The sequence below is a fragment of the Podarcis melisellensis genome (genome assembly GCF_964234715.1).
Source record: "Podarcis melisellensis genome assembly, chromosome: 10".
Taxonomy (NCBI): Eukaryota; Metazoa; Chordata; class Lepidosauria; order Squamata; family Lacertidae; genus Podarcis; species Podarcis melisellensis.
This window is the reverse complement of record NC_138542.1, coordinates 25,964,451-25,991,313: the sequence shown is the minus strand read 5'-3', so window position 1 is coordinate 25,991,313 and position 26,863 is coordinate 25,964,451. Positions and strand designations below refer to the sequence as shown.

At 42.4% G+C, this 26,863-nt stretch overlaps 1 protein-coding gene across 4 annotated transcripts in view; it reads right to left on the bottom strand.

The window, feature by feature from the left end:
- PNPLA8 (patatin like domain 8, phospholipase A2) overlaps nt 1–22,830 on the bottom strand; it is a 33,647-nt gene extending 10,817 nt beyond the window's left edge. For 2 of the 4 annotated variants that reach the window (XM_081928964.1, XM_081928967.1), the window contains exons 1-8: nt 18,831–18,956; nt 14,882–16,055; nt 12,902–13,051; nt 12,008–12,159; nt 8,011–8,105; nt 7,422–7,593; nt 6,586–6,643; nt 1,604–1,798 (exon numbers count right to left, since the gene is read on the bottom strand). In XM_081928964.1, coding sequence (XP_081785090.1) covers nt 1,604–1,798; nt 6,586–6,643; nt 7,422–7,593; nt 8,011–8,105; nt 12,008–12,159; nt 12,902–13,051; nt 14,882–15,970 — 1,911 coding nt within the window. In that variant the 5' untranslated portion in view covers nt 15,971–16,055; nt 18,831–18,956. The other 2 variants (XM_081928966.1, XM_081928965.1) reach the window with 2 other exon arrangements.
- Nucleotides 22,831–26,863: the final 4,033 nt, after the last annotated feature.

Below are 26,863 nucleotides of genomic sequence, written 5' to 3'. Positions count from 1 at the left end.
AGAGGATCACAGCTACTGAACTGAGAGCACAAGGGAGTATATACAGTGGACGCTCAGGTTGCGAATGTGATCTGTGCGAGAGGAACGTTCACAACCTGCAGCACCGTGTCTGCGCACATGCGGGCTGCGATTCAGCGCTTCTGCGCATGCACGACCACCAAAACCCAGAAGTAACCCATTCTGGTACTTCTGGGTTTTGGCGCATCTGTAACCTGAAAAAACTCAACCTGAAGTGTCTGTAACCTGAGGTATGAATGTACAGGGGAAGACAAGAACCTAGGGTCGAAGCAGTTTGGAGGCTTTGCTAGCTAGGAATCAGAACACTGCCCCAAGAAAAATCTCATTGCTGAACAAACTGCATGCAAATTTGGAGAACAAATGGAGGTATTAATTTGGTTCTATGCAACAGAGCTCTGGGGGAGGCTGCTGCAGGGAAAAGGAAGGGGCAAGTGGTGAAGTGATTTTCGCCAATTCCCCCTTCTTTCTGCAACCCACCGACACCCCAACAGAGCATCTTCTCAAGGGTCAAAGGAGGAATTAATCCTCAAGTGGGAGGATAACACAAACAGAAAACCATCAACGGGATCTCTGGGCCGAACCCTCTGTGTCTAGTTCAACTAAAACTTAATCACATTTCAGCTGAATTTAGTCTATGGCTAAGATACCTTTCAATGTAATCACTATTTATTGTTAACTTGATAATTTAATATTTATCTTTCATATTTATAAACACTGTTGTCACGTCTGTTTGTTTTAGCTTTGTGTTGCATTTTAGTGCAGCAATTTTATTTCATACTGTCTTCTAAAAATTGCAGGCCATCTTGAGGTTCCTGTTGGGAGGTGGGATAAATATATTTTAAAATGATCAGAATTCTAAGAGCGGTTTCCATTTTACTTTTAGGGAAAAAATGCCATACTGCTGATCTGGTTTTCATGACCCTTCCTCGCTGAAATCTCTTTTAGCAAATTAGCAACATATGAAGCAGCCCTAAGACTCTCAATATTGTCACACATCAAAGAACTGGTATACTTAATAAACTGGTTCATTAGGCAGGAGGCAGAACTAAATGCAATGAATTTTTAATGCCACATATCAAAGGACTCTTCCATTCAATGAAAACATTAATTAGCATCAGCATACAACTCTCACAGCAGTTGCCCTGGCATTAAAGTTTGTCAGCATACCTTGAAACACGCAGGGCTTTGCTAGAGATCACAGAACTATGAAACCTTTATTGTAAGGTTAAGCAATTCACCAAAATCAGAAGTCTCTTTGAACTACTGAAATCAATACTGCAGTATGAACAGTGAATAGTGTTTCACTGCCTGAATTCATGGCAAGGAGCCATGGTTAATCTTGCTTCCCTAGTGCACATGCTCTTATCATACATATGTACCATATGTCTAAATCATGCCTGCATCATATAAGGTACATACATAAGGCTCACTTTAAAGCAATATGTGAAATGAGCTGCAGTCTTGTTTGATAGTATTTGCTGTTAAATAATTAATCCCATTTTAACTCCCATTCTCCCCTAGATCAATTTTGTCTAGAAAGAAATCTAATTATTATTATTTAAAGAACAGCAACATTACAACCAACCTGATGAAGGTCATGGCCCAGCGCATACTCCTGGAAGTAACCTGGTGCAGCAGATGATGCTCTGATAGCTTGCCATAATTTATATTGGCAACTTCCAGGATAGTGAGACTTGACTCCGGGAAGGTGATTGTAATTTCTAAATACAAAGGCTTTCAACGGTGTCCCTCTGCTTACAATGGTGCTTATTGCAGCCACCTGACAAGGACAGGGAAACAAAACATTAAATGAAGCCTATAACTGTTTCCTACGACTTCAGTGGTTAGAAATCGGACACATACACCTTATTAGACAAACTTTATTTTCACAGTTACAGATAGGTAGCCGTTTTGGTCTGCCATAGTCAAAACAAAAAAATTCCTTCCAGTAGCACCTTAAAGACCAACTATGTTAGTTCTTGGTATGAGCTTTCGTGTGCATGCACACTTCTTCAGATATCTGAACATAGTTGGTCTTTAAGGTGCTACTGGAAGGAATTTTTTTGTTTTTATTTTCACACTCAGTTATATAACAATGTTGATGGTCAGGTGTCTTAAATAGTCTTATCAGTCTAACACTTTGATTAGAGGATGCCATAATAGTTAAGGTTTTATAGAAGTGCTTCAGTAGTTTAAAGTACACACAAGAGAAAACAAATATTTACTGATCAATGGGGAAAATGTAACACATGGCACTTGTTATGAACAGTTAACTGAAATTTGACAGCCCCATCACCTGAATTTTGGAGAAGGAAAAGATATAGAATAGAAATCAACCACACAGTCAGAAGACGGCAGGAAATGTAAATCCCCAACACTGTTTTTATTCATCATATTTGAAGGTCTTAGATTGGAAATTTATTACACAAGCATAAAGTGAGTGATAATTCATAAAGACTTCATCATATGCTTTGATAAGAAATAAATTGCTCAAACCAACTAACTCCATTATCATACAGTATCTTGAAACACTGCAGTTTGTGAAGGTAAAATAATTTGCAAAAACTTTTAGAGATTACTTAGCAACTTTATTTTTGGGGGATATTTTTGGGGGATGTAAGGAAAGCAGATTAGCTTATGGCAGCTTCACTGATGCAAATCTATGAAAAAGGTTAACCTAGCTGAAAAAGGTTAACCTAGCTCAGGGGTCCCCAGCCTACGGCCAACGGAGGCTGTTTAACTGGCCCACGAGCCACCCCCGAACCAAGCCGCCCGTTTGGCGGGTCCCAGTGCGATGCACTAAACCGGGCACAGCGCAGCGCGGGGACTCTCTTCTGCAGCTCCAGAAATCACTTCTGCGAATGCCCAAACACCGGAAATTGCGTCTGAGCATGTCCACAGCACCGGAAATCACTTCTGCACGTGCTCAGACGCTGAAAATCACTTCTTCAAAGGGGCAATTTTTGGCATCTGGGCACACACAGAAGCGATTTCCCGCAGATGCAATTTTCAGCATTGCGCTGCACCAGCCCGGCCCACGGAGGATCTCCGGAGGAGTGATCCGGCTGATGCCCGGTAACCCTTGCCAACCCCTGACCTAGCTAATAGAGATTCTAATTATTTTTTGGGCTTTCTGTTAAGTAAACAGCAACGAAAGAACCCCAAGGTTGTGAGTTTTCTTTTCCCCCTTTCTGTTCCCAATTGCTCTTCCCCATCTTGTATTTTAGATTGCAAAGCCGACGGCAGGGGCAATTTTATTACTGTTCACATTAACCCACTCTAAGGGATGAAAATACTTGAAATGAATAAAATATTTTAAATCACTAACACACTTTTTTGCTTTTATTTCATAGTTAAAACTGTAAATAATGTGGGCAATGCAACACTAAAAGCTACCATAAGACTAGCAATCTTCCAAGTATTCTGTAGACAGAATCACTTTGAATATCTGCCTCTTAGAAAGCAAGGTAAGATTTGGAAAATCATTCACTAGGTTTTGTGTTCACAGTTCTTATATCTTCTGAAGTTGCATTTATACAGTAGTGACCAGTTCTGTGTTCATAAAACAGAATGATGGAGCTGAATACAATAAGATAGTTAAGTTGCTAAATTACCTAAAGGCAAGCAGAATGAATAACTCCCACATTTAACATGCTTAGAAATATATTAAATTAATGTCCCCCCGCCCCCAAGAAAGGCTTCTTTTAACCTCCTACACAAGTATGCAGGTTTCCACCCCAGAAGAATTCTAAGAACTAAACATATAAGAGAGATTTATAGGTTAAAGGAAGACTTTCTAAACAGTAACTCTGTTTCAGATATTACCGTTAACAGTGAGTGCAATACTATTTCCTATCATGGAACAATTAGCATTAGAAATGTTTGAGATCTTTATACCGCGATGCACACAGCTCAAATATCATCTTTTAAATTGTTACTCTTAACAAGTCAGTGGGTGTATATTTCTATTTGTATCCCATTTAAGAACTTTCCTTTGTTTGAGAAATCGTGACTCAAGCACTTAAACCCTGCATTTATGCTATTGTCGTACTGTTTTTCTCTGCCCAATTACAAAGTAAAATCATTCTATTTAAAAAATAGCTTAAAAAACAGAAGAATTCTCACATGCAAAGCTGAAATGATCGCTCATAAGGTATATTCCTTGGCTATGACAAAGGCAGTGTATAGATTTGTACATTTCTAGATGGTGCTAACACAAACCAATGCTCTTCAGTATTTAATGATGCAAACCAAATTCACCCTACCTGTACAGAGACCCTGAGCCCTGGAGGTAGAAAGAGTGAACTCTCTCTGCTAGAGTGTTCAATTCTAAAGCCACCATTGATTTGCAAAGCATCAGAAAGTAGCAGGAGCCTAGGAAAAGCCAATATGAATCCGAGTCTTCAATATCAGACCACCCACTCCACTCTTCCTTATTGACTACAATCAGGTCTGTATCTTGATCTTCTGGGGAAGAAAACTATTGCTGGAGAACAAGACTACTGCTGAGAAGCAGGGCTTGAGTACTTATTAAGAGCTTCCCCACGGTTAAAAAAGTGAGGATCTGGAGAAGAAGCATCCCTGCTTTCAGCAAAAGCCCTTCGTGGGGGAAGAAGAAAAACTGAGGAATTCCTCTGTAGAGGATGGCAGAGCTGAAAAGCTACAGTGGTACCGCAGGTTAAGAACTTAATTCGTTCTGGAGGTCTGTTCTTAACCTGAAACTGTTCTTAACCTGAAGCACCACTTTAGCTAATGGGGCCTCCTGCTGCCGCTGCGCTGCCGAAGCATGATTTCTGTTCTCATCCTGAAGCAAAGTTCTTAACCCGAGGTACTATTTTTGGGTTAGCGGAGTCTGTAACCTGAAGCGTCTGTAACCCGAGGTACCACTGTATGTCCTTCTTCCCCCTCAGAAGGTTCTTCTGACTCTGTGTGAGGCACATCTGGCCAGCTCTGAAGATAGAGCAGCAGGTCTTCTATGCATGGCTGCATTAAGATCAGTTTTCCCCAATATATTCACCTTGGTCAGGACTGAAGGAGTAGAAGGGCCAAGTCTAGCCCTTAAAGCCAGGGGTAGAAAATCCTAATACTCACTTAATACTGAATCTTAAGTCTTCCTGATGCCAGGCAAACACATGTTTACTTAGTCAGACCATTTAAAAGTGCTTTATCTTGTTGACCATTTGCTGAGAGTTCTGGAAGAGCTGCTCTCTGTCTCAAAGGTCTTTTCCACCAGGCCTGAGATGGTGGAGCCCTGACTGACTCCAGCTACAAAAGCTGAGGCTGCTGAACAGACTCTTAGGCTAGGGTGTTGTTTGGGGGGGTTTGCTTGGAAGAAGGGTTGTTGCTGTTAGTTTTTTTGTAATTTTTAACTTATTATTTATGACTACTTTTGTTACATTGTAGGTTTTATTTCCCCATGTTATAAGGCAGAGTTTGAACTGAGGAAAGACAGAATACAAATAAAATTGTATCTGTATGTATGTATATTGTTGAACTGCTTTGTTGTCCTGCTGTTTAAGCAGTATTTTGGAACATTTTTGTATTGTTTTAATTTTTGTTTACATATTTATTGTAAGTGTCCCCAGAAGTTGTAAAACTAAAGGACTGTAACTAGATGTTTCATTACAGTCCAGATCTTAAATAGGTACTAGGAATAAATCACATGACTCAGCTCAGGTACAGGACAATCATGCCTTGCCCCATTATAGCTGGTTTTGTACAAGCTATTCCAGGCTCATAAGACAGGGATTGGATCATGGCAAAATATGAGGTGGAAATCCTTTCGCCCAATACCAAGTATTTGTTGTTGTTGTTGTTTAGTCGTTTAGTCATGTCCGACTCTTCGTGACCCCATGGACCAGAGCATGCCAGGGATTCCTGTCTTCCACTGCCTCCCGCAGTTTGGTCAGACTCATGTTCGTAGCTTCAAGATCACTGTCCAACCATCTCGTCCTCTGTCGTCCCCTTCTCCTAGTGCCCTCAATCTTTCCCAACATCAGGGTCTTTTCCAGGGAGTCTTCTCTTCTCATGAGGTGGCCAAAGTATTGGAGCTTCAGCCAAGTATTGTGTAAATACCAAGTATTTAGGGTTAAAGAAAGACAGTGGCCAGGGAACCTCTTCCTTGGTTTTCTTCCCGTCACTCTCTCCCCACTGACAACTGCTTGCTTAGAGGACACATACTGCAAAAATTAGAATCGTGTTCATATTGAACTTTGCAAGTGACTGACCAAGAAAGTTAGGAATCTAGGTGGCTAAAGTATATATACATTCATCCTACTATGGATCTGGTTTAGAATTTGTCAGATTCAGGAACACATTTTTACTTTTTAACTTCCAATGACCACTCACTGGATTAATGTGCCTACAGACTTAAATTCTGTACCCACTTGCCTGTTTAAATGCCCATTTCCTACATGCTGATGGTAACATTAGGAACTGAGCACTGAGAAAAGAGTTCTAAAACAAAGATGAACAATACTTAATAGAAATGTTGTGCAACACATGTTTAAACAATCTTACATGCTTGCAGTACATTAAAAAAAACCAAAACTGATCAAGTACACTGACCTTAGGACATCTGGGATTTCTGGCTGTTTCGATCATAACATCTGATCCCATTCTCTCTCTATGGAAAAGGACAAAACATGACAAGTTACGATTTATTGTTTTTAATATGCTGTCTGCCATTTTTAAAAATATTTCTAAAGAAATACAGCTGCCCTGATCTTCAGTTGTCATTCCTTCTCACATACTATTCTCACATACTATATATTCATGCTCTAAACGCTTAGGCAAGGGAGATCATTTATTTGGATTCTACTGGACTGCATCCAGACTAAATCAGCTGACCGTAGCCTCTACTGAAATCAATTTGACAAATTAGTCATGTTTTACTTCCGACAGAAATCTATGGGACTCAATTTCAACTAACTTAATAGGTTAGAGCCAAACTCTGTACCATTTTTGTTCTCTTTTAGACCAACGGCAAGAACACTTTAACATTTACCACAGTTTTAGCCGTACAGACAAAATTCCTCAGGTGGTGAGGAATTTTAGTGAAAATAATGAACCACAATGAAGAGAGCTATTGAGCAGTTAGGCATGTAAAAAGAAAACAGAGGGCCCCAACTCAATTTATTTGTCAGAAACAAAATTATATTAAAAGGCTTTCAAATGGTTTGGCAGCCTGAACAAACAAAAACTATTTAAAGAATCACCAACCACGGACTTTAAAGATAGGAGTCACCATATCTACTTGCAGTTAATATTATACTCCTCTGTTGCAGTAACAGAATTTACAGGATGGCAGAATGAGGACTGTGCCTATTTAATACTTTGATGTACACTGAAGTAAGCAAAATTAGTGATGATTTTAAACAAATCAATAGATAAATTTAACTTACATAAGAATCTTCTCCCAGATCTCACTGTCATAAAATGCATGGCTCCAGCCCATTTTAACTGTCCCAACAATGACATTTTGCTTAAACACATCAGTTCCTAGTTTACGATAAAGTTCTTCACACTCGTCCAGAGGGATATGGAATAACCCCAACATAAATGCCAATATAGCACCTAAAAGCAAACATGATTCATCAATTGTAAATGTGGTATTTTATATGATTGCCTAATGACTCATTTATAGGAGCACAGCATAAAGAGATAAAAATCTTTATACTTGGATTATTCTAAAAGTTAAAAAAAATATCAGGATTATTTTGGTCCCTGGAGTGTAAATATTATTTCAATGTCTATGCAACCTGATTATAAATATTTTTGAGACATATTTTTAGGACAAATTATTTGTAGAGTTTAGAAGTTGATAAATGCATGCTAATATAACTGAGATATTAACATTAAGCATTCATTTATAGTGCCACCTAGAGTGTAAGAATATAATGGCCTGGTTTGCACATCACATGAAGCCATAGATAATGCAATTGAAAAGTGTGATGGGGAATGCTGCTCAGAAGTCCATGCAGGACTATTTACCTGTACTCACTCCACAAATGTAGTCAAAAAGATGATGAACCGGCTTTCCAGTGAGCTCCTCTAGCTTACGAAGTGTCTGAAGTGCTACTAAACCTCTGTAACACAAAAAACCAAAAAATGTTATGCAATTTATCATTTGTTAAGTAAAAGCCAAGTGACAGTATGTTTAAGCCACTAGCTATCAAGCTTTCAGTATCATCCTTCGCTATATCCTGGGAAATGTGGCATATTTAAAGGCAAACAACATGTTCAAAACTGATTGATCTCTCCCATTAGATATGCTTTAATAAGTGTTTCCTATACAGGTCACAGGAAATATATACTTTCTAGGAAAGAAAAATAAAAAGATTACTAAGGTTGGTAAAGAACAGAGAAGCAATGCTGACTTTAAAGTCATTAATTTCCCCTCTCTACCAGTAGCTCTGAAGTGGAATATTCCTAGTGGTTGCAATCTTCTGCAGTAGGATATAGTAATGGTACTCATAGAGCATATTCAAAAGCAGAGCTGTTTTGCACCATTCCACAGCAACCAATGCTCAAAACACATAAGGTATGAAACTGCATCAGCCCTAAAGTAGCTGACCACAGGGAATACCAAAATATGTAAATATGAAACCTGAACTGCATGACACCTTGGCAACTTAAGATCTTATAGGTTGTGTGTTTGAGAAATAAAAGAAGCCAACAAAGTGAAACACGCACACATTGTTTACTTACTGGTTATCTTAGCTATCAAGTCCTAACATCCATACATCAATTATTATTCAGCAATTGTGCCCTGTCTACATAGAGCTTATTCTTCAGTAAGCCAGCACAGGATTAAAACCCAAGGTGCAAACCACTAAGTTAAGATCTTGCCTCTACCATGAGTCACTCTCAACCTCAGACCTTATTGGCAATATAGGACCATAATACTTCTGTCCGATGAAAGGAACTTTGAGGTAAGAGTCAGTGCTAGTCCTACTCAGAAGAGACCAACTGACATTAATAGACACAACTATCTTAGGCTCATTAGGTAGTACAGTATTCAACTAAGTTATACTCAGAAGAGACCCACCAAAATGAATGGACCTAACTTAGCTGTGCTCATTAATCTCAATGGGTCTACTTTGAGGAAGAACTCAGCTATACACAACCCTTTGAATCCAGTATATTTTATCATTTTAAAGCTGAAATATTATCATTTTGTTAATTAACACTTTTATACCCAGTGAGAATTTAAGTGCAAAGGTTGGTGAAATTTATTTTGTGGAGCACAAATCTAATGGCAGCTTCACAGTTAAAACAGAAATTGCCAAGGCAAAAACTGAAATCACGGCATTTGGAGAGAATGTGTGCTAGAAGGAGCCCAGATACCAAGAAGACATCAAGCGAGAAAGTAGTTGCTAAGGAAAGCAGAAACAAGAATACATTACCACATACCTTCACAGCTCACTGATTCAAAACAAGACAGAATGGTAATGATTACGAGTAATTAATGCTTTCAGGCAGTTCTGTACTTTATGAGCAATTAATTGGTTAGTGTCAAATTTATGTTAGTTGACAGTTGGTGAGATTAGTCCAAAATATCACCATAACTGACAATGAGCACTGAATGAAAAGAAAAGATAAAGAGCTTTACAGGGACTTTGCCAAGGACAATCTTTCAACATGCTCCTAGCTATCTCAACTCTAAACCAAAGGTGGCTTGTAATTCTTATAAATGGTCCATTAAATATGACAAAATATTGAAGAAAAATGCTTGCCCTAAACCATTTCTATTGCCAGTGAAAGAAACTGGATATCCGCCACTATTTTTTCCACAGGCAATTATATAAGCATTGAAGTTTTATTTTCTTCTTAATTTAACATGCTCACATGCATCATTCTTTCCTGTTTTAGGATATGCCTCTGAGTTAAAAACATTCAAAAGGAAACACAGATATGGCCTTGTCCAGGGGTCGGCAAACTACGGTCTGCGGGCCGGATACAGCCCGAGGGGGTCATTAAACCGCCCCCCGGCCCTTGCCACCCACTCAGTCAGTCCTTCCATGGAGCTAAACTGGCACACCACACTGGTTTAGTTCCATGCGGGGACTGATTTCTGAGACGCAGCCACGGCTTCTTATTGGCTGCAGGAAGCTCCTGCAGCCAATCGGAAGCCACAGACGCCTCCTCCTCCCCTGCCATGATCCGAAAGCCAGCAGGGAAAGAGCGACGGAAGTGTGCGCATGCGCACGGGTGTGTGCGCTCCCATGCGTGGGCGATTCGACCGCCGGAGAAGTTTGCCGACCCCTGGCTTGTCCATTCTAGATACATTAGCTAAATTAAGCAAGTGTGCCAACAGCCACTGTGTTTACTGCATAACTCTTTGATTTTATCTTCAGATATGGGGAAAAAACCTTGTTCTATCTAAGAAAAAATGACTATTACTCCGCAAGGTGGTCAACATAAAAGCATATTATACAGCGCCTTTCCATTTGTCTGCTTAAACCCAGCTACATCAACTCCTTAATTCCATTTACATCAGCCACTCCTTCGGCTAAGAGAAGAGAGATGGGACTGCAAGACCTCTTCATCTGCTCTTCTTCAAATTTTTCGATTTCTGTTGTAAACCTTAAAATCTTTGTAACTAAGGTATTGGTGTTTGAGCTTGCTTTTTTCTTTCTCCCTCCCAGTCCGCTCTCCTTTTGTGTCATGTCTTTTAGTTTGTGAACCTGACAACAGGGACCTGTCTTCTCACTGATAGTTGAGAAGGTGGTATTCAAGCACGTTTTGCCTAAAGAACAGGATAAAAATGCTAATAATAATAGTAATAGTTTGCTTGCTTGGTTTCATTCTGTTTGAGGAACTACCCCATCCTAAGACTCATGAACTCACCATGTATTTTCCAGGATAGACTACACAAATACCAATAAAGGGTTTTCCGCATTCCAGAGATATTAGTATATGCAAATCTAAACTGTATAAGATTCTACTGTTCAGCAACAATAGAGGATGGAGCAGGTGGTCATGACCCAAGAGAAACAAATTCACAAATAAGTTTAAACAAAAGCGTTATTTAATAACATTTACATAAACCTGGCTGAAGATGCAAGTTGTTTGCGATATCAACTGAGAATTTCAGTCTGTTAGTAAATGAAAGTGGGACACTCTCAAGTGACTTTCAAACAAATAAGTGGGTATCAAGTGCTGAAAATAATATACAGTTGTATACACTTCTGTTAGGAATTAGACTATTTAAAAGAAACAAAATTCAGGCCAAAAGCAGGCAAACCCACTCCAGCACTTTAATATGACGATGAAGTCAGGGATCCATAACTATACTCTAGTCTATGGTCTTGCCACACTTCCATCTTGCTAATGGAGAAAATTTTCCAGTTATCATGGTTATGGATAAATTCTGAAAAATGTGTTAAAGGCTGGTCCATCCTTTACACCGATTCGTTGTTTAACATTACATGTATGCCTGTGTTTCCTCCTCTATTTCAACTTTAGTTCCTTTCACTTTTGCAGGAAGTCTAGCTTGCCACTATGACTGAATCCTCAAACTATATTTGCATGAAGATTGCAAACTAGCATAAAGCGATTCAGATTATATATTTGCGCAAACCATTATTTGCTCGTTCAGATGTAATAGCAAACTCGGGTTGCACAGAAAGGGGAAGACAACATGAGGCGTGAGCATGTAAACACAAGTCATGTTCATGAATTGGCACACAATGGTGCTGCACGTAAATCAACCCTCAAGAGGCTGACTTCACTATGAGAATTTCCAGTGCTCTTCAAACAGAAGCAAACTATTATAGTCCAGTGGCATAAATGTAAATTTATGAATCCAGTGACACAACGAAGCGTGCAAAATTGTATTTTTAATCTCCAAGAGTACTACTTTATTTTCTCTCTCAGTTCAAATAGGCAGAGGACGACCTCTGTTGCCTATACTAAAAGGGAGATACACAAATTTAAAATAATTCACTCCAGCTAAAGACGTAGATGTAAAATTTCACAGCCCTACCTTGTTCCCCCGCCATCAATAGTGAGAACTCGAATGCCCCACCCTTTTACAGGGTCCGTATAGCCAATTACAGCCAATGCTTCCCTGACAGCAGCCTGAAGAGCTTCATCATTTGCCTGCCTTAGTCGCAACAAGCATGGAATGCTTTTTTCCTGGAAACAAAATAAAGATTTTAAATGCAGCACAAAAGTGTTAATCTATCTGGTGCTTCTCCAGAGCACCAGATATAAAACTAAAATGAAATTTACAAAAGTAAATACTGTTAAATTTAAAAGAAAGCATTGATGTTTTCTTCACACTTTTCTTACACATACTATACTTGGCCTGAAATCCTAAGCACACTTCTCAGGAAACAAATCCCAATAAAATTTGTAGGACTCACAGGATCATGTTATTAGAACCTTCCAGTTATTGAAAAATGTAGTTAGTGTTATTTTTCAAGTTGCAGGGCAATAATGAAAGTCAAAATACTCAAAATGTGTAACTAGATATCCTCAACTCCAGATTCTACTACAAGTCAGAAATGACTGTGGTTATCTCCAGAAAACTTCTGACTCTTTTGTGTATTACAACCTTGTGATCGTTGAATATTATATAACATTACCATCCCTGCACCAGTTATTGGTGTAACTTTAGTGCAGCAATGGCTAACCTGTGGAACTTCAATGCCAATTGTTCCTGACAAGTGACTATGCTGGCTGGGCCTGATGAGAGCTGGTGACCAACAACATCTTGGCAGGATATAGGAAGCCACTGATTCTTATATAGCCTGATATCCAGTGGAATACGCACTTAGATGTTATATATTGTTGTAAAATACGTACCTCACAATTATTATTTCCAAAATGAGGATGTTATTTCAATTCATGGTGAGATGATAGAATTAATTTGTACCTTAACAGCAACTCCTCTACTTTCTGGAAATTCCAAGAGATGGTATGTCAGTTCTTCAACCCTGTTGATACAGACTCTTCTGTTAGATGATCTCCGTAATGCTTGCACTAAAGCCCGGGTTCTGTTATCTATACTCACCCTTGCAATAATCTACGAAGAGAATGTTTTATTAATTTTAAAAATCCATCAAATATCTAAGATGTCTTCAACCAATTCAAACTCAGGACCCACCTTCAACCCAAATGTGCATTTGAGGGACCCCTTTCTTAACCTTTAAACATATATTTGTATGCTGGCAGCGCTGCTGCTGTGACCCAGTAGTGGGTCCCGACCACCAGCTGAAGATCACTGGTCTAAGGGATCTAGCAACACAAGCTTTTGTGGGCCAGAACCCACTTTATCAAGCACATTTAAAAAATGGCAGGCAGGCAGTTTGTTCCCTCCTTTTCTCTATGAGCTTAAGTTAAATACCCATCCACTTAAGGCTGAAATCCTATGCACACTTATCAGGGAGTCCTTTGAAAATGCAACTTCTAAACAGACATGCATAGGTTTTCACTACTCATGACCATTCCTTGCATCTGATTACGTGAATCCTAGCATGTACTACAAGTGTCATGTAGTGCAATCCTATACATGTATACTCAGAGGTCCCATTGACTTTAATGGGCTTACCCCAAATAAATGCATACAGGACTGCAGCTTTTAAGGTACCAGAAGGGTTTTGGTAGTTTTGTTCTAAGAAAATGCCCCTGGAATGAGTAAAAATGCATATATATTTTTTGATAAATAATATTTTCATCATTTTTATGAAATGAATCACTTACCTTGTTACCTCTGCTGAGTTAAGAATTATAGGAACATAGAAAGGCTTGCTGAATCAGACCAATGGCCCATCTAGTCCAGTATCCTGTTCTCAGAGTGGCCAGCCCATGTGAAACCTGCAAGAAGGACCTGAGTGCAAGAGCACTTCCCCCCTGTGTAGTTTCCAGAAATTATTTCCATGTCTGACAAACAGGGAGAGCTTTATAAGCATTTCAGATTTTTTTAAAATCTCAAGTCCAGAAATATATAGTAAGGGTGCTGGGCTAATAAAGTGGCACCTTGGTTCTCGAACTTAATCCATTCCTGAAGTCCGTTCGACTCCCAAAACGTTTGAAAACCAAGGTGTGGCTTCTGATTGGCACAGATGCCTCAGAAACAATAGCCAGCAGCCGCATTGGACATTCGGCTTCCGAAAAAAGTTTGAAAACCAGAACACTTACTTCCAGGTTTTCAGCGTTCGGGAGCCAATTTGTTCATCAACTAAGCTGTTCGAGACCCAGGTTCCACTGTACTGTTGTGCACCAGTAACTTACTGAAGAGAGTTGTAGGGAAGACAGTAGAAAAAACAAGAGTGGGACACAAAGAGCACTTTAAAGTGCTCAATACAGAGTTGTGTTCAATTAAGCTCACTCTGGCAGCCCTTACCACAGCCCTATAAGGCCAACACAGTATTCTGAACACTGATTTGTCTGTGGTCACTAAAGTCCTCGCGGTGAACAGGTAGGGCTGTTTTTAAGTTAAACGCTAATGGATTATCTCCTGACCTCAAGGCTGTTGATGTTCTGTACCTGATTTTTGTTACTTTTGCGTAGGCAGTCATTTTTATAGACTAATTTACAGAGTTGCTGTAAACTAGCACTCTTTAAATGGAAAGCCAATTCATCCAATTACTTAGTTCTTTTACGGTAAGAGTGTACAAAATAAATCAAAAATCTCTACATATACTTTAACCATGCAAGTACTTTCACAAAGCTGCTTCTTAAGTTGTATAACCTTTTAAAAATATTCTATACTCTGTTCTGTTAAAATCAGTGACACAGGGGTTTGGGGTTGTTGGTCTGCGCCCCCCCCCCCCATTTTCTTCTATTGCCTATAACTATATTTTATCTGTTACATAACAAAATAGCTTATGAAGTGATGATTAAGGAGCTTTACCTTTTCCCTTTGAAGGGACAGCCTCCTCTCTTTCTCTTCCGCACGTTTAGCCTCCTCATCATCTTTCAACTTATCCTCATTTTCTTGTACTTTGCTCTTTTCTGGCAAAGCGGATTTTGGATCAGATCGTAACTTTGGGACAAGTCCTCCAATGTAACTATCCACAAAGGCCTGTACACTGTTACTTGGGTAAGAAAGAAAACTTGCAATGCCCTTTTTGCTGGAAGCTGGAGCAGTGGCACTGGCGTTCGCAGAGTCTGGAGACTGTGCTGCAGGTATTAAGGCAGATACTGCATTCATTCTGTTTTCATTACTTAATATGTCATCTTCTGGTGTATCAAGTGTCTTCCCCTCCTGAGTCTGTGATTTAGGAGGGGAACCATTCCCCTTTTTCTCTTGAGCCATACCACCAGTGCTAAAGTACCAATTGATGTGATTTGCTAGAAAGTTGTATGTTTCTCCAAAGTTTGTAGCAAAATAGCTAACATGAAAAAGGCTATTTTTGAAATCTGCAAGATCTTTCAATGAACCACGATTAGTACTACTGGGACCCAAGTCTTCACTTACAGGCACAAGCTTCTTATCATCTATGCTATCATTGCAGTCTTTCTGACTTCTGTTGTTCGCAGCTTGTCTGACATTTTCTGGGTTTGTATGAAAACTATTTTCTTGGCCATTATTTTCAGCTGATCTGTTTAGTATACCAGAATGTGGCTTAAGCCGAGCTATCCGTGAAATCAGTTCACTGTGAGTTCCAGACACAGCTTTTGAGACAGATTCTAAAGTGTTCTTAAATCGTGACATGCGACTGCTTGTTTTTGTCAATTCCTTAGAGGTACTAAGTTTAGAAGCTCTGTAATGCAAGGAGTCATGATAACAGAAGTGCTTGTTATACCATAGTGCTTTGTCTCCTCCCCATTTATAATATGGTTTGCTTGTGTGAAAAACTCTAAAAGGAATAGCTTGAGTTATACTCCAAAAAAGCTTAGGTCTGTACAAGTAATACAGTTGTCTGGTGTTTTGTTTACAAAGGCTTTTTGAACTAGCTACTAAGTACAGATAGGCATCTAAAGACAACCGAATTGACATTACGTATAAATACTGAAGTCATCCATAAATTTGTTTTGTCCAGAAATCTTTTTTTAAAAGGAAACATCACTCTTCAGGATGTTACCTGAAATGAAAAATAAAGAGTGTTAGTCTATTGAGCAAAGTATGCTCGACAAAGAGAAATCAGAGTTTCTAATAGTGAGTATACTTGATCTTAGCCTAAGAGGCAGCTCATCAAATTTAGAACTGTATCATTCTGTAATGCCATTTGTTTAAATGAGTTAAACAAAAGTAATCTGAAATTAGCTATAGGGATTACCAATACTCAGATACAGTGTAATGCATTGAAGCAAGGTATCAGAACATCCCCAAGAATAGCTACATATTAAGCAATAGAATAAAACAGAGATCCCCCAAACCCGGCCCTCCATTTGTTTTTAGGACTACAACTCCCATCATCCCTAGCTAAAAGGACCAGTGGTCAGGGATGATGGGAGCTGTAGTCCCAAAACATCTGGAGGGCTGAGTTTGGGGGTGCCTGGAATAAAATAGAGAACATGCTGACTCCCTCAAAGTATAGACTATGGGATAAAAGGCACCATTGTATTCATTCCTATAAGAACAAGGCAAGAGTGTAATTAGACACAGATTTAGCTAACCATACTAGAAATAAGATTCCTTCCCATGGTGTTTTGTATTAGTGAAAGTCCTTCTGTTAGTGTAAAGCAAAGCACCTCATTTTCACCCCTACCAAATGCAGGTCTCTATGCCATACCACAGAACCTTCCAACCTCCAGGAAAAGCTTTTTGGGGGAACAGAATATGAAGTATCAGTGAGAATTAGACATTCTGCCCTGTGCAAATGGAAGCACTACCACAATCAAAAAACAACAACAACCCACTGCCAGTTGCATCACTTAATCCAACAATTCTACTCTAAGGCAACTCTTTCACCACATTAAGTTTTCACTGAACTTTGGCACCAACCATTACGTCTTCATTGCACTTTGGCATGAATAATCTATCACATTTCTCACTGCAATCAACAATGCCTCTGGGGAAAATGTTTCAGGGAAACTTCCTAGAATAGCTCTCCACTGAAGTACTGCATCAAATCAGCCTGTGTATGCCCCAATGCCGCTTGGTGCATTTCATATTTTGGGCTGCCCTTGCATTCTAAGGAAAGAAAAGCTGTATACAATCATTTTATTTTAAGCAACGAACAAGTTGAGTAACAGCGAATAGCTAGCTGACAACAGGGCACATGACACTTGCTTGATCTGTTCCTAGTATCTTTCTTGAACAGCCAAGATCACACATTACAAGGCACTATTTATAACTGACAAGATGAGTACTTGCATACAGGAATACACTTAAAACCAGGAGGAAAACATTCAGAGCCTAATAGCTTTGGGTTTCAGTGAGATATGCTTAGAGGATAAGCTGGATATAAGCTCACAAATACAATTAAGCAAATTGCCAAGTATTACGTGTGTTTTCAGGACACAAGACTGACCACACCAAAGCCGTACGCTAGTCACATACACAATACAGATGTATTCCTTAATACATCTTTAGCCCGGTGGAAGGCAGAAAAACTAGTGAAATAACCAACCACATACACACCCATTTTTTAAAGATTGAGAACAGCTCAAAACCTTTAACAGTCAGAAAATATTCCAAAAGCAAACATTCTTGTGGAAAAAAGTCTTAATTATATGCACACAAACAAACAGGAATATCAAAAGCTATTTTGCTACTCAGTCTACTGACCATGATACGTTTAATATCAAAGTCGCGGGTTCGAGCCCCAAACTTTGCATTTCAGGGGTTAGACTAGATGATCCTCATGGTCCCTTCCAACTCTACAATTCTATGAGTCTATAAAGGTTTTCAAACGATGGGGAGAAAGGGAGATATAGAGGGAAGGCATCACATATACTATTGTGTTCCTTCCTTTATATTAAGAGCCAAAGCTAAGAGAGAGAAAGAATGAAAGGCCCCAGGGCCCAATAATACCAGGTGGGCAACTTTTAGGGAAACAGTGAATGTTTGAAGTCGCAGCCTAAAGCAGAACCTCACATCCCCCAGACACCAGGTGTATGAGGAGAGGCTGTGTATTATCACTCACTGGTTTGTTGTTTTTATTTTGTTTATATATTTTGAGGTTTTATATTTTGATTTTGTTCTGTGAACCACCCTGAGACCTCTGGGCATAGGGTGGTATATAAATTCAATAATAAATAAATAACAATAATAGCAGCAGCTGACTTACACGCCCCTGGGACAAACTACCACGGGACCCCTGGCTCAAACTCATAACTTGCTCACTGGTAATAGTAATAACAATAACAATATTTTTTAAAATCATTTATACCCCCACCCACTTAGGGAGGCTTTCAACATATATAAAAGCATAACCTTAATAATAATAATAATACTAATAATAATAATAATAATAATAATAATAATAGATTTGTACCCCGCCCATCTGGCTGGGTTTCCCCAGCCACTCAAATACCAAAAATACACTAATATGTCATACATTAAAAACTTCCCTGAACAGGGCTGCCTTAAGATGTCTTCTGAATGTCAGGTAGTTGTTTATCTCTTTGACAGATAAATGGTACTACTGAAGGCCTTTTAAGCCAGGTGCAACCCGAAGCTACGCAACGCACATGAAAGGCACACATAAACACACACACACTCTCTCTCTCACACACACAAAAATACCCCGTAACCAAGGAAAACAAAACACCGCGAACCTTAGAGGGGCAACAGGGCGACTCACAGACCCAGGTAAACAGGCGCGTTCCTGACACGGGTCAGGAAAGGCGCGCACGACGACGACAACACGAGGAAAGGCGGAAGGCCAAGGGAACTGCTGGCTGCCGCTCACCCAAAGCAGGGCTCCCCGAAGGTCGACGGTCTACCCTCTAGGCCGCCCGGCAGGACGCCCAACGCGAAACCCGGAACAACAGTCTCACCGGCCATTTTCTTCCCAGACGGTGAGCATGCGCGGCCGACAGCGCACGCGCGCTAGAGAGGCGTCGAGATTTATTTATTTATTTATAAAGCTCTCTCTCTCTCTCTCTCCCCTCAGGGGTCGTGCGCCTACCCCATCTTTACCTAGTACGCATGCGTGCGAGCTGGAACGTTTAGCCGCGCGCCGTTTAACGACAAACAAGCTCGATAGCCGCCTAAAAATGGCCACAGATCTTTAAAGGAGCGCGTCTCCTTCTCTAGGCCAGGGAGTTTCCGGGTTGACAATGGAGATGCCGTATTTAACGCACACGCGCAAAGAAAGAAAAAGAAAGAAGAATAAATATTGTTGTTGTTTTATTTATACCCTGCCCACTTTAGGCGGCTTTCCAACACATATAAAGCCATAAAATAAAATAAAATCTTAAAGATTGTAACGTATCTGGAGTTAGACCTAGATGTGTCCACCTAGAAACAAACAAAAAAGGTCGCAGCAAACAGATGAGTTGCTGCTCTTAAGTGGAGGAGATTCCCCTCCCCCCCCTTTTAAGTAAACACTTAAAAAAACAAAACAGCCTTTCCTATTATAATTTATAAGTGTACTGGTATGGCTGCGTGGCTAAAATACTGCAACGGTTTATGACATCTCCGCAATTTAGTCAGCACTGCAATTTGGGGAGCAACCCTGCAAGGATGAGACAGAAGTGGTGTTCAATAATATAATCTCTAAGTAATTGTGTAGGGCAGTGGTGTCCAAACTTTTTTCAGAGGGACAAAATTGATTAAGTGACCTGCTAGGTCTGGCTACGGTCCTGCAACTAGTCAGAAAGTTGCGAAACACCAAATAGGTTTTGCCAATAATTTCTACCTGCAACACACTTGAGCAAACCTGCTCCTCTTTCACAGATATTTTGTTGCCATTTGCAACTGTAGCTGCCTCTGATTAGTTATCATTTAACTCTTGGGGGAAATAATTAGCATCACACATCAAAGTCCCAAAAGTGAACTGTAGTATTTATTTATTTAGCCACGCCCCCCGGCCAACGAGATTGGTCGACCCAAGGAGTGGCACAGCCGGGGACTCCCTAATGGCGCGGGGGCTAGCCACATCCCCCGCACAGAGGGGAGAGCTCCTGGTGAGCCTGCAAAAAGGCTTTGGTGGGCAGGCACTCGGGGGCGACAAGAGATTGCTTTTTCAAAATTGCCTGGGGGGCCATTTGAAACCAGCCTGGGGCTGCATGTGGCCCCCAGACCGGACTTTGGACCTGCCTGGTGTAGGGGGGAAAGATTCAGGGCACTGAACAACTTATTGCCCAGTCCCCTTCTAGCAGAATTAATTATGTATAATGGTTGATATTGTAGAATAAATTATGCAAAATGATTTGGGCATTTGTTTGATTTGCATACAGTAATTTCTTATGTTTGCTCTCTGATTGACATGTTTGTTTCTTTTCTTAAACCACTGGATACGTAGCCTAAACATCCCTTTCGTGGACAGAATATGGAGAATATATTCCTGTATGCATAAAGTGTGCAAGGGGCACAGTAATAAGGCTTATGCCTAGAATTCAAGATGGGCTTAGCCAATACTATGCATTTTTATTTGTCTTAACACCACCATCTTTAATCTACTACCCCCCACTGAAATATTGTGGGGAAATGTTCCCTCTTTATGGTAAAGAAGATTTAACAGAAACAACTGGAAGATGCCTGCAGTCAGGAGGGTTTGAAGCACCAACCCAAGCAATTCAAATGGATTAAAGCACGGTATTGCCCACACAATATAATCCACTTAAAAAAAAGAATTTTGTGATGTTAGGAAATTGGCAGAGGGTTCCTCCAGGCAACATATCTATTCAGCATCCATTCTGATTTGCTTGAATTTACACATGGTGCTTAGAATATCTTGGTTCTTTATTGAGTAAGTCATTCTGATTTGTTTATTGGACAGTTACATGACAACGAGCAACTTGAATTTGCCAGTGCATGAGTAAATCCTATCTGAAAATGGAGATGGTTTGGAAGAGCAGAGGGACGTGTAAACAACCTGCATGCAAATTAGGATGAATGCAGGATAAATATTCGTTGTTGTATAACTGTCCCATAAGTCAATTGGAATCGATGCTCAATAACGGCCGTTTACAGGATGCTTCCAGACTTTTGCTGTTCTCAGGTGGGATTCATTCACATAACCACAAATTCTGATGGCACAATTATAGTTTCTTGGACTTTTTGTGTTAAGGAAAGCAACAGGAAAACATACTGGAAAGTGTGGGATGACACTTGGTTTGATGCAACATCATCTAGCCCCCCCACAAACAAATCAGAAGCAATGCTCATTAAATAGTCCGCATTATCTAATCTACCTGCAAACAAACCAGGATGAATGCTGAATTATCAGGTTTCTGGAGGAGCATGAAAATAATACTTGACTGTACTACAAAACTCTTCTACATTCAAACACTAGGTGGCAGCTGGAAATGGAAAAAGAACTTGTTTTCCGTGTAATTATGTACACTGATAAATATCTCAAACTTACAAATGAAGCATACTTGCCAGCAATAAACTTTCCTGTCCTTTTGTTTATATGAATCTACTCTCATTCTCTGTGACTTTGCCATTGTTATAAGCACGCTATCCATTGCAAATGTCTGTTTAGTTTGGCAGCTAAGGAGAGACACTGTAGGGCGTAGTTTATGACATACACATAAACTTGAAAAGAGGCAACTCTGCTTTCACCCTCCTTTGCACTTCCCTGTCTCTGGAGATGGGAAAGGATAATGTGAATGGAAAGAGACAGACACAGGGAGGATTCTTAGAATGGGTCTATCTATGCATAGCTAGCAGAGAAGAAGAGGGTCTTGGGAATGGAAGGAACAATGTTTTGAACAGGTAGAAAGGAAAAGAGGAAAATACTTGAGGTGGCAGCTTAGACAGGAAAGTTTGGAGGAGGGTGGGAGAAGATGCAAAAACACCTTGCATTTATTTGGGTCACAAACACTGAACAGTGCAGCTAATCTGCCATAAATCCAGTTTGAGACAGGTGGTTGTTTGAGTGGGTGGGAGGGACATGATAATGGCTGATAAATAAGGAGTTTATGCCTAGTGGGAATGCGAACAGGGGAACTGCCCTGTGCTTTCGGGTCCCTGTGTCTGGCAGCAATGGCCACAGCCAAGAGCCCTGCTGATTTCCACCCTCAAATGAGGCTCTCAGTCTCCTCCTTAGAGCAGAGCAAGTAAGGATACGGCCACCAATTGCTCCAAGAGAATGGTCCTGGTGGGCTTTTAAAAGGGTGACTTTGATAAGTTAGTTTAATGTTCCTTGTAAGCTGCCTTGGTATGGATTATATATTGGAAGGTGGGATGTACATTAGGTCACATTCACACCATATATTTAAAAGGCAGCTCTGGCTGAGACCCTACTTGCCTGCACACTGTCTTGCCAGAGTGCTACATGCACTGGTTATCTCCTGCTTGGACTACGACAATGCGCTCTATGTGGGGCTACCTTTGAAAGTGACTCGGAAACTACAACTGATCCACAATGCAGCAACTAGACTGGTGACTGGGAGCAGCTGCCGAGACCATATAACACCGGTCCTTAAAGATAGTCAGTAGCCAATGTTGGGCCCGAAATGGGGTTATGGGGTATGTGGAAGCAGAGCCAGCCAACCGCACCATACACCAAAGAGAAACCTAACCCAGGCTCCTCAGCTATGCCAACTCGGAGTTGGCACAGCAAAATAAGTAAATAAATAAAAACTTAAACAAAAACAGCTCACCTACCTTCTTTCCTGGCTGGCGTAATCTGGCAGAGCTTCAGATGCAGCAGCTGATCTGCCACTCTGCCCCACCTTGGCAAGGATTTGGACCACTCTGCCAATTCGTTTAATTTGGCAAGAAGCGCAGGCAGATGCAGCTTAGAATACCTTGTAGAGCCAGTTACAAGGAGATAAAGGAGATTTTGTTTCCCAACAGAAGAAGAAGTCACAAATACAGAGACTGATCTAGGTGAGCCAACACACTTTTTGCATTTAGGTCAAGCCCTGGATTGCCTTTAAACATGCTTGAACAAGAGCAGGCGGACCAGTTTTCAACACAGCAGGTGTTAATCAGCTTACTAATGTCCGGATGTGCACTGTCCTTTACCCCTCCCCCCTTTTACATACATTTAAACTGCAATGTAATTGACATGATCTGTATTATTATTTTTTGGCATTTTCCTCAACTCTGACTTAACTGCTTACATTTCTTTCTTCCCTTCCACCCGTTTCCTTACATATACACCTGCCAACTTAGGAGAACCCTCCATGCATGTGATGAAATAAATTCTGGTCTATGGAAGTGAAATATACTCAGAGTCACAAAGTGATTTCATGCTCTTTATTCAGCTCACAGTGGTGAGGGGGAATGAATGAATGTCCCCTCAGAGTATCTGCTTTATATACATTATTTACACAATGGGCTGCACATGATTGGCTAATTCCGGAATTCTACTGTAAGCCAATCAGGTTGTGGATTCACTTCTATCTGGAGCATGATTGGGTGGTTCCTGCTAACCAATCATACTGCTGCATTGTTCTAGGACCAATCAGACTGCTGCCTTTTGGAGCCTATTGTTCTAGGACCAATCAGACTGCTGCCTTTTGGAGCCTATTGTTCTAGGACCAATCAGACTATCCTATTCGACTCAGTACATAACACCCCTCCCCTCTAAGTTCCAGTCCTGCCCGGGAGGTCGCATTCATAGTCCTCAAGGTACGCCGGCGGCCTACGTGTGCGTTGCGGCCTGTGGTGTTCCCTGGTCCGGGGTTCAGGTTCTGGCTCGTGTTCCACGGATGCTGGCTGTGATGGGGCTGTTTGGTCTGGCGCAACCGGCTCGCTCAGTCGTGGTTCTGGTTCCGGTGTCCTTTCGGCCTCACGGGTCCTCTCTGTATTTACTGATTCTGCCTCTCCTGCTTGCCCCTGCTGCTCTATGGGCCTCACTGCCCCACTGTTCCCTTGGGACTCCTTTGACCTGTCCTCCTCCTCCTGGTTTTCTCCCGGGAATCGTCGCCGTATCTGGTCGCAGTGGCGGCGCCAGCATTGCCCCCCATCTGTTAGCACCTCGTACGACACGGGGCCAGTGACCCTGGTGACTGTGGCAGGTACCCATGCAGGGCCTGCCCCAAAATTCTTTGCGTACACTGGGTCCTGGGCCGTGAAGGTCCGGGGGTTCCTGCCTTCCCCCACCACTACCTCATCCTGAGCTCTATCGGGGTGAAGGCGGTCCAATCTGATTGCAAGGCGCCGATCCATTAGTAGTTCAGCGGGGCTCCGGCCAGTCGTTGAGCTGGGGGTGCTGTGCTGTGCTAGAAGGAATGTGGCAAGGCGGTACTCCCAATCCCCTTGCGTCATGCGGTGAAGGGTGTCCTTGGTGGTCCGCACCATGCGTTCTGCTTGGCCATTGGTGGCCGGGTGGAATGGCGCCGAACGGATGTGGCGGATGGCGTTCTGCACTGTGAAGGTTTGAAATTCTCCTGACGTAAATGCAGTTCCGTTGTCTGAGACGAGAGTGTCAGGGAGCCCGTGGGTTGCAAACAACCGGCGTAGTACCCGGATGGCTGCGGACGTAGAAGTGGACGGTACCAGTGCAACTTCCAGCCATTTGGTGTAGGAGTCCACCACTATGAAGAATGTTTTCCCCTGAAAGGGGCCAGCGAAGTCCACATGCAGGCGTGACCATGGTGCTCGGGCAGACTCCCATGACTGGACTGGGGCCCTTGGGGGAGCTGGGCGGGATTCTTGATAGGCCTGGCAGTGTTTGACCCAGGCCTCTATCTCTCCGTCGATCCCCGGCCACCACACGTAACTCCTGGCAAGGGCCTTCATTCTTACTACCCCTGGGTGTGTCTCGTGTAGGGCTGTGAGGACCCTTTTGCGGAGGGGCTGGGGAACAACGACCCTGCTTCCCCATAACAGGCACCCCTTGTGGGCTGACAGTTCATGTTTGCGGGTTGTGTAGCTGGCGAATTCTGGCCCGGGGCTGCTGCTGGGCCATCCCCTCCACACCCAGTCCAGGACCCGGGAGATGACCCTATCTTTCTTCGAATGGTGTGCAACTTCTTGTGCCTGAATGGGGCGGTCGGGAAGCAGCTCCAGGCTCATAACCTCTTGTGCAGGTGCTGGGTCGGGGCCTGTTTCCGGTAGTGGTAGCCTGCTGAGGGCGTCTGCATGGCCCATCGCCTTTCCAGGGCAGTGAATCAGTGCATACTGGTAGCTGGCAAGGAAAATTGACCACCTGAGGACGCGAGGAGACAGCACTTGGGGGGTCTGCTTTTCGGGGGCAAACAAGCCAAGCAACAGCTTGTGGTCAGTCACCACGGTGAAGGGCCGCCCGTACAAGAAATCATGGAATTTTTTTACTCCCTTCACGATTGCCAGACCCTCCTTGTCGATTTGCGAGTAGTTCTGCTCGGTTTCGTTGAGTGTCTGGGAAAAGTATGCTACCGGTACCTCTCTTCCATCCGGGAGTTGGTGTCCCAGGACAGCGCCTGAAGTTCAGTCTTGTTCTTGGGCGCTGGAGCATCACAAATGGCCCGTACCTTGTCTCCAGTTGGGTGGACCCCTTCTGCATCCACCATAAATCCCAGAAAGTCCACCTGAGGCACTCCTAGTAGACATTTTTCCCGCTTCACCTTGAGACCCGCCGTCTGGAAACGGTGCAGAACGGTGCGGAGGCGGTCCTCAAACTCCTCGGGTGTGGGCCCGGCAATCAACACATCATCGAAGAAGGGGGTGACACCAGGAATCCCTTTAAGGAGAGAGTCCATTAGATTCTGGAATATGCCTGGTGCCACGCTGACCCCGAATTGCAGCCGCTTTACCCTGAACGCTCCTCTGTGCGTCACAATCGTCTGTGCCTCTGCTGTAGCCTCATCTACTGGCAGCTGTTGATATGCTTGGGCGAAGTCCAGCTTGCCAAAAATTTTTGACCCAGCCAGGGTGGCAAGGACATGGCTGACCACTGGCACTGGGTATGCATGGGCCGTGAGGGCCTTGTTTATGGTACATTTGTAGTCTGTGCAGATGCGGACTGAACCATTAGGCTTGACGGGTGTGACGATTGGGGTTTCCCAGGGGGCATTAGGCACCGGCTCCAGCACTCCTTGCTCCACGAGTCGGTCCAATTCCTCATCTATACGGGGTTTCAGGGCGAACGGGACCGGTCGTACTGCAGGGTCAAGCTGTAGAGCAATGGGGGGGCCGTATACTGTCCCAATTTCCCATCGAAAACCCCGGAAATTCCTTGCATATGGCGTCCACATCCACTTGTAAGCTCATGTGGTTCACCCCGGTGATGGCTAGCCCCAGTGGTCCAAACCATGCCAATCCCAGTAAGCTAATGTAGGGGCCCTTGACCACAAGCAAGTCCAGTTGCCGCGTCCGCCCTTGGTATTGCACCCTGAAGGTCCCCACCCCCATTGTGGGGACCTTACGTTTCTGGAAGTCCCGGAGGGTGAATGGGGCCGGTCTGAGTTTGGGACCCCCAGTAGGGCACAGTTTCCTTAAGGTCCTTGCCGAGATTATGGATAGAGTTGAACCCGTGTCAAGCTCCATGCGGCATGGGGCCCCCTCTATCCGTACCTCTACATAAATTTTCTCTACGTTGGGGTGGGGCAACTGGTATACCTGGAAGTCCGTGAGCTCCGTTGAGTTGCCTTGGTGCATTGGGCCCCGGGACCTGGGGCTCCTGGATTGGTCATCTGATGCCTGGTGTTGGGTGGGCCAAGCCCGACACACCCGGGCGATGTGTCCCAATTTTCTGCACTGCCTGCACTCTGCGTTGCGGAAACGACAGGTCCTCCTCTCGTGACTTTCTCCACAGCTTGCACAGTTCCCTCCTTCTCGTCGAGGCAGCTGTGGTATGTGGGCTGCTTGAGTGCGCTGCTGTACTCGGTGCACCTCCTC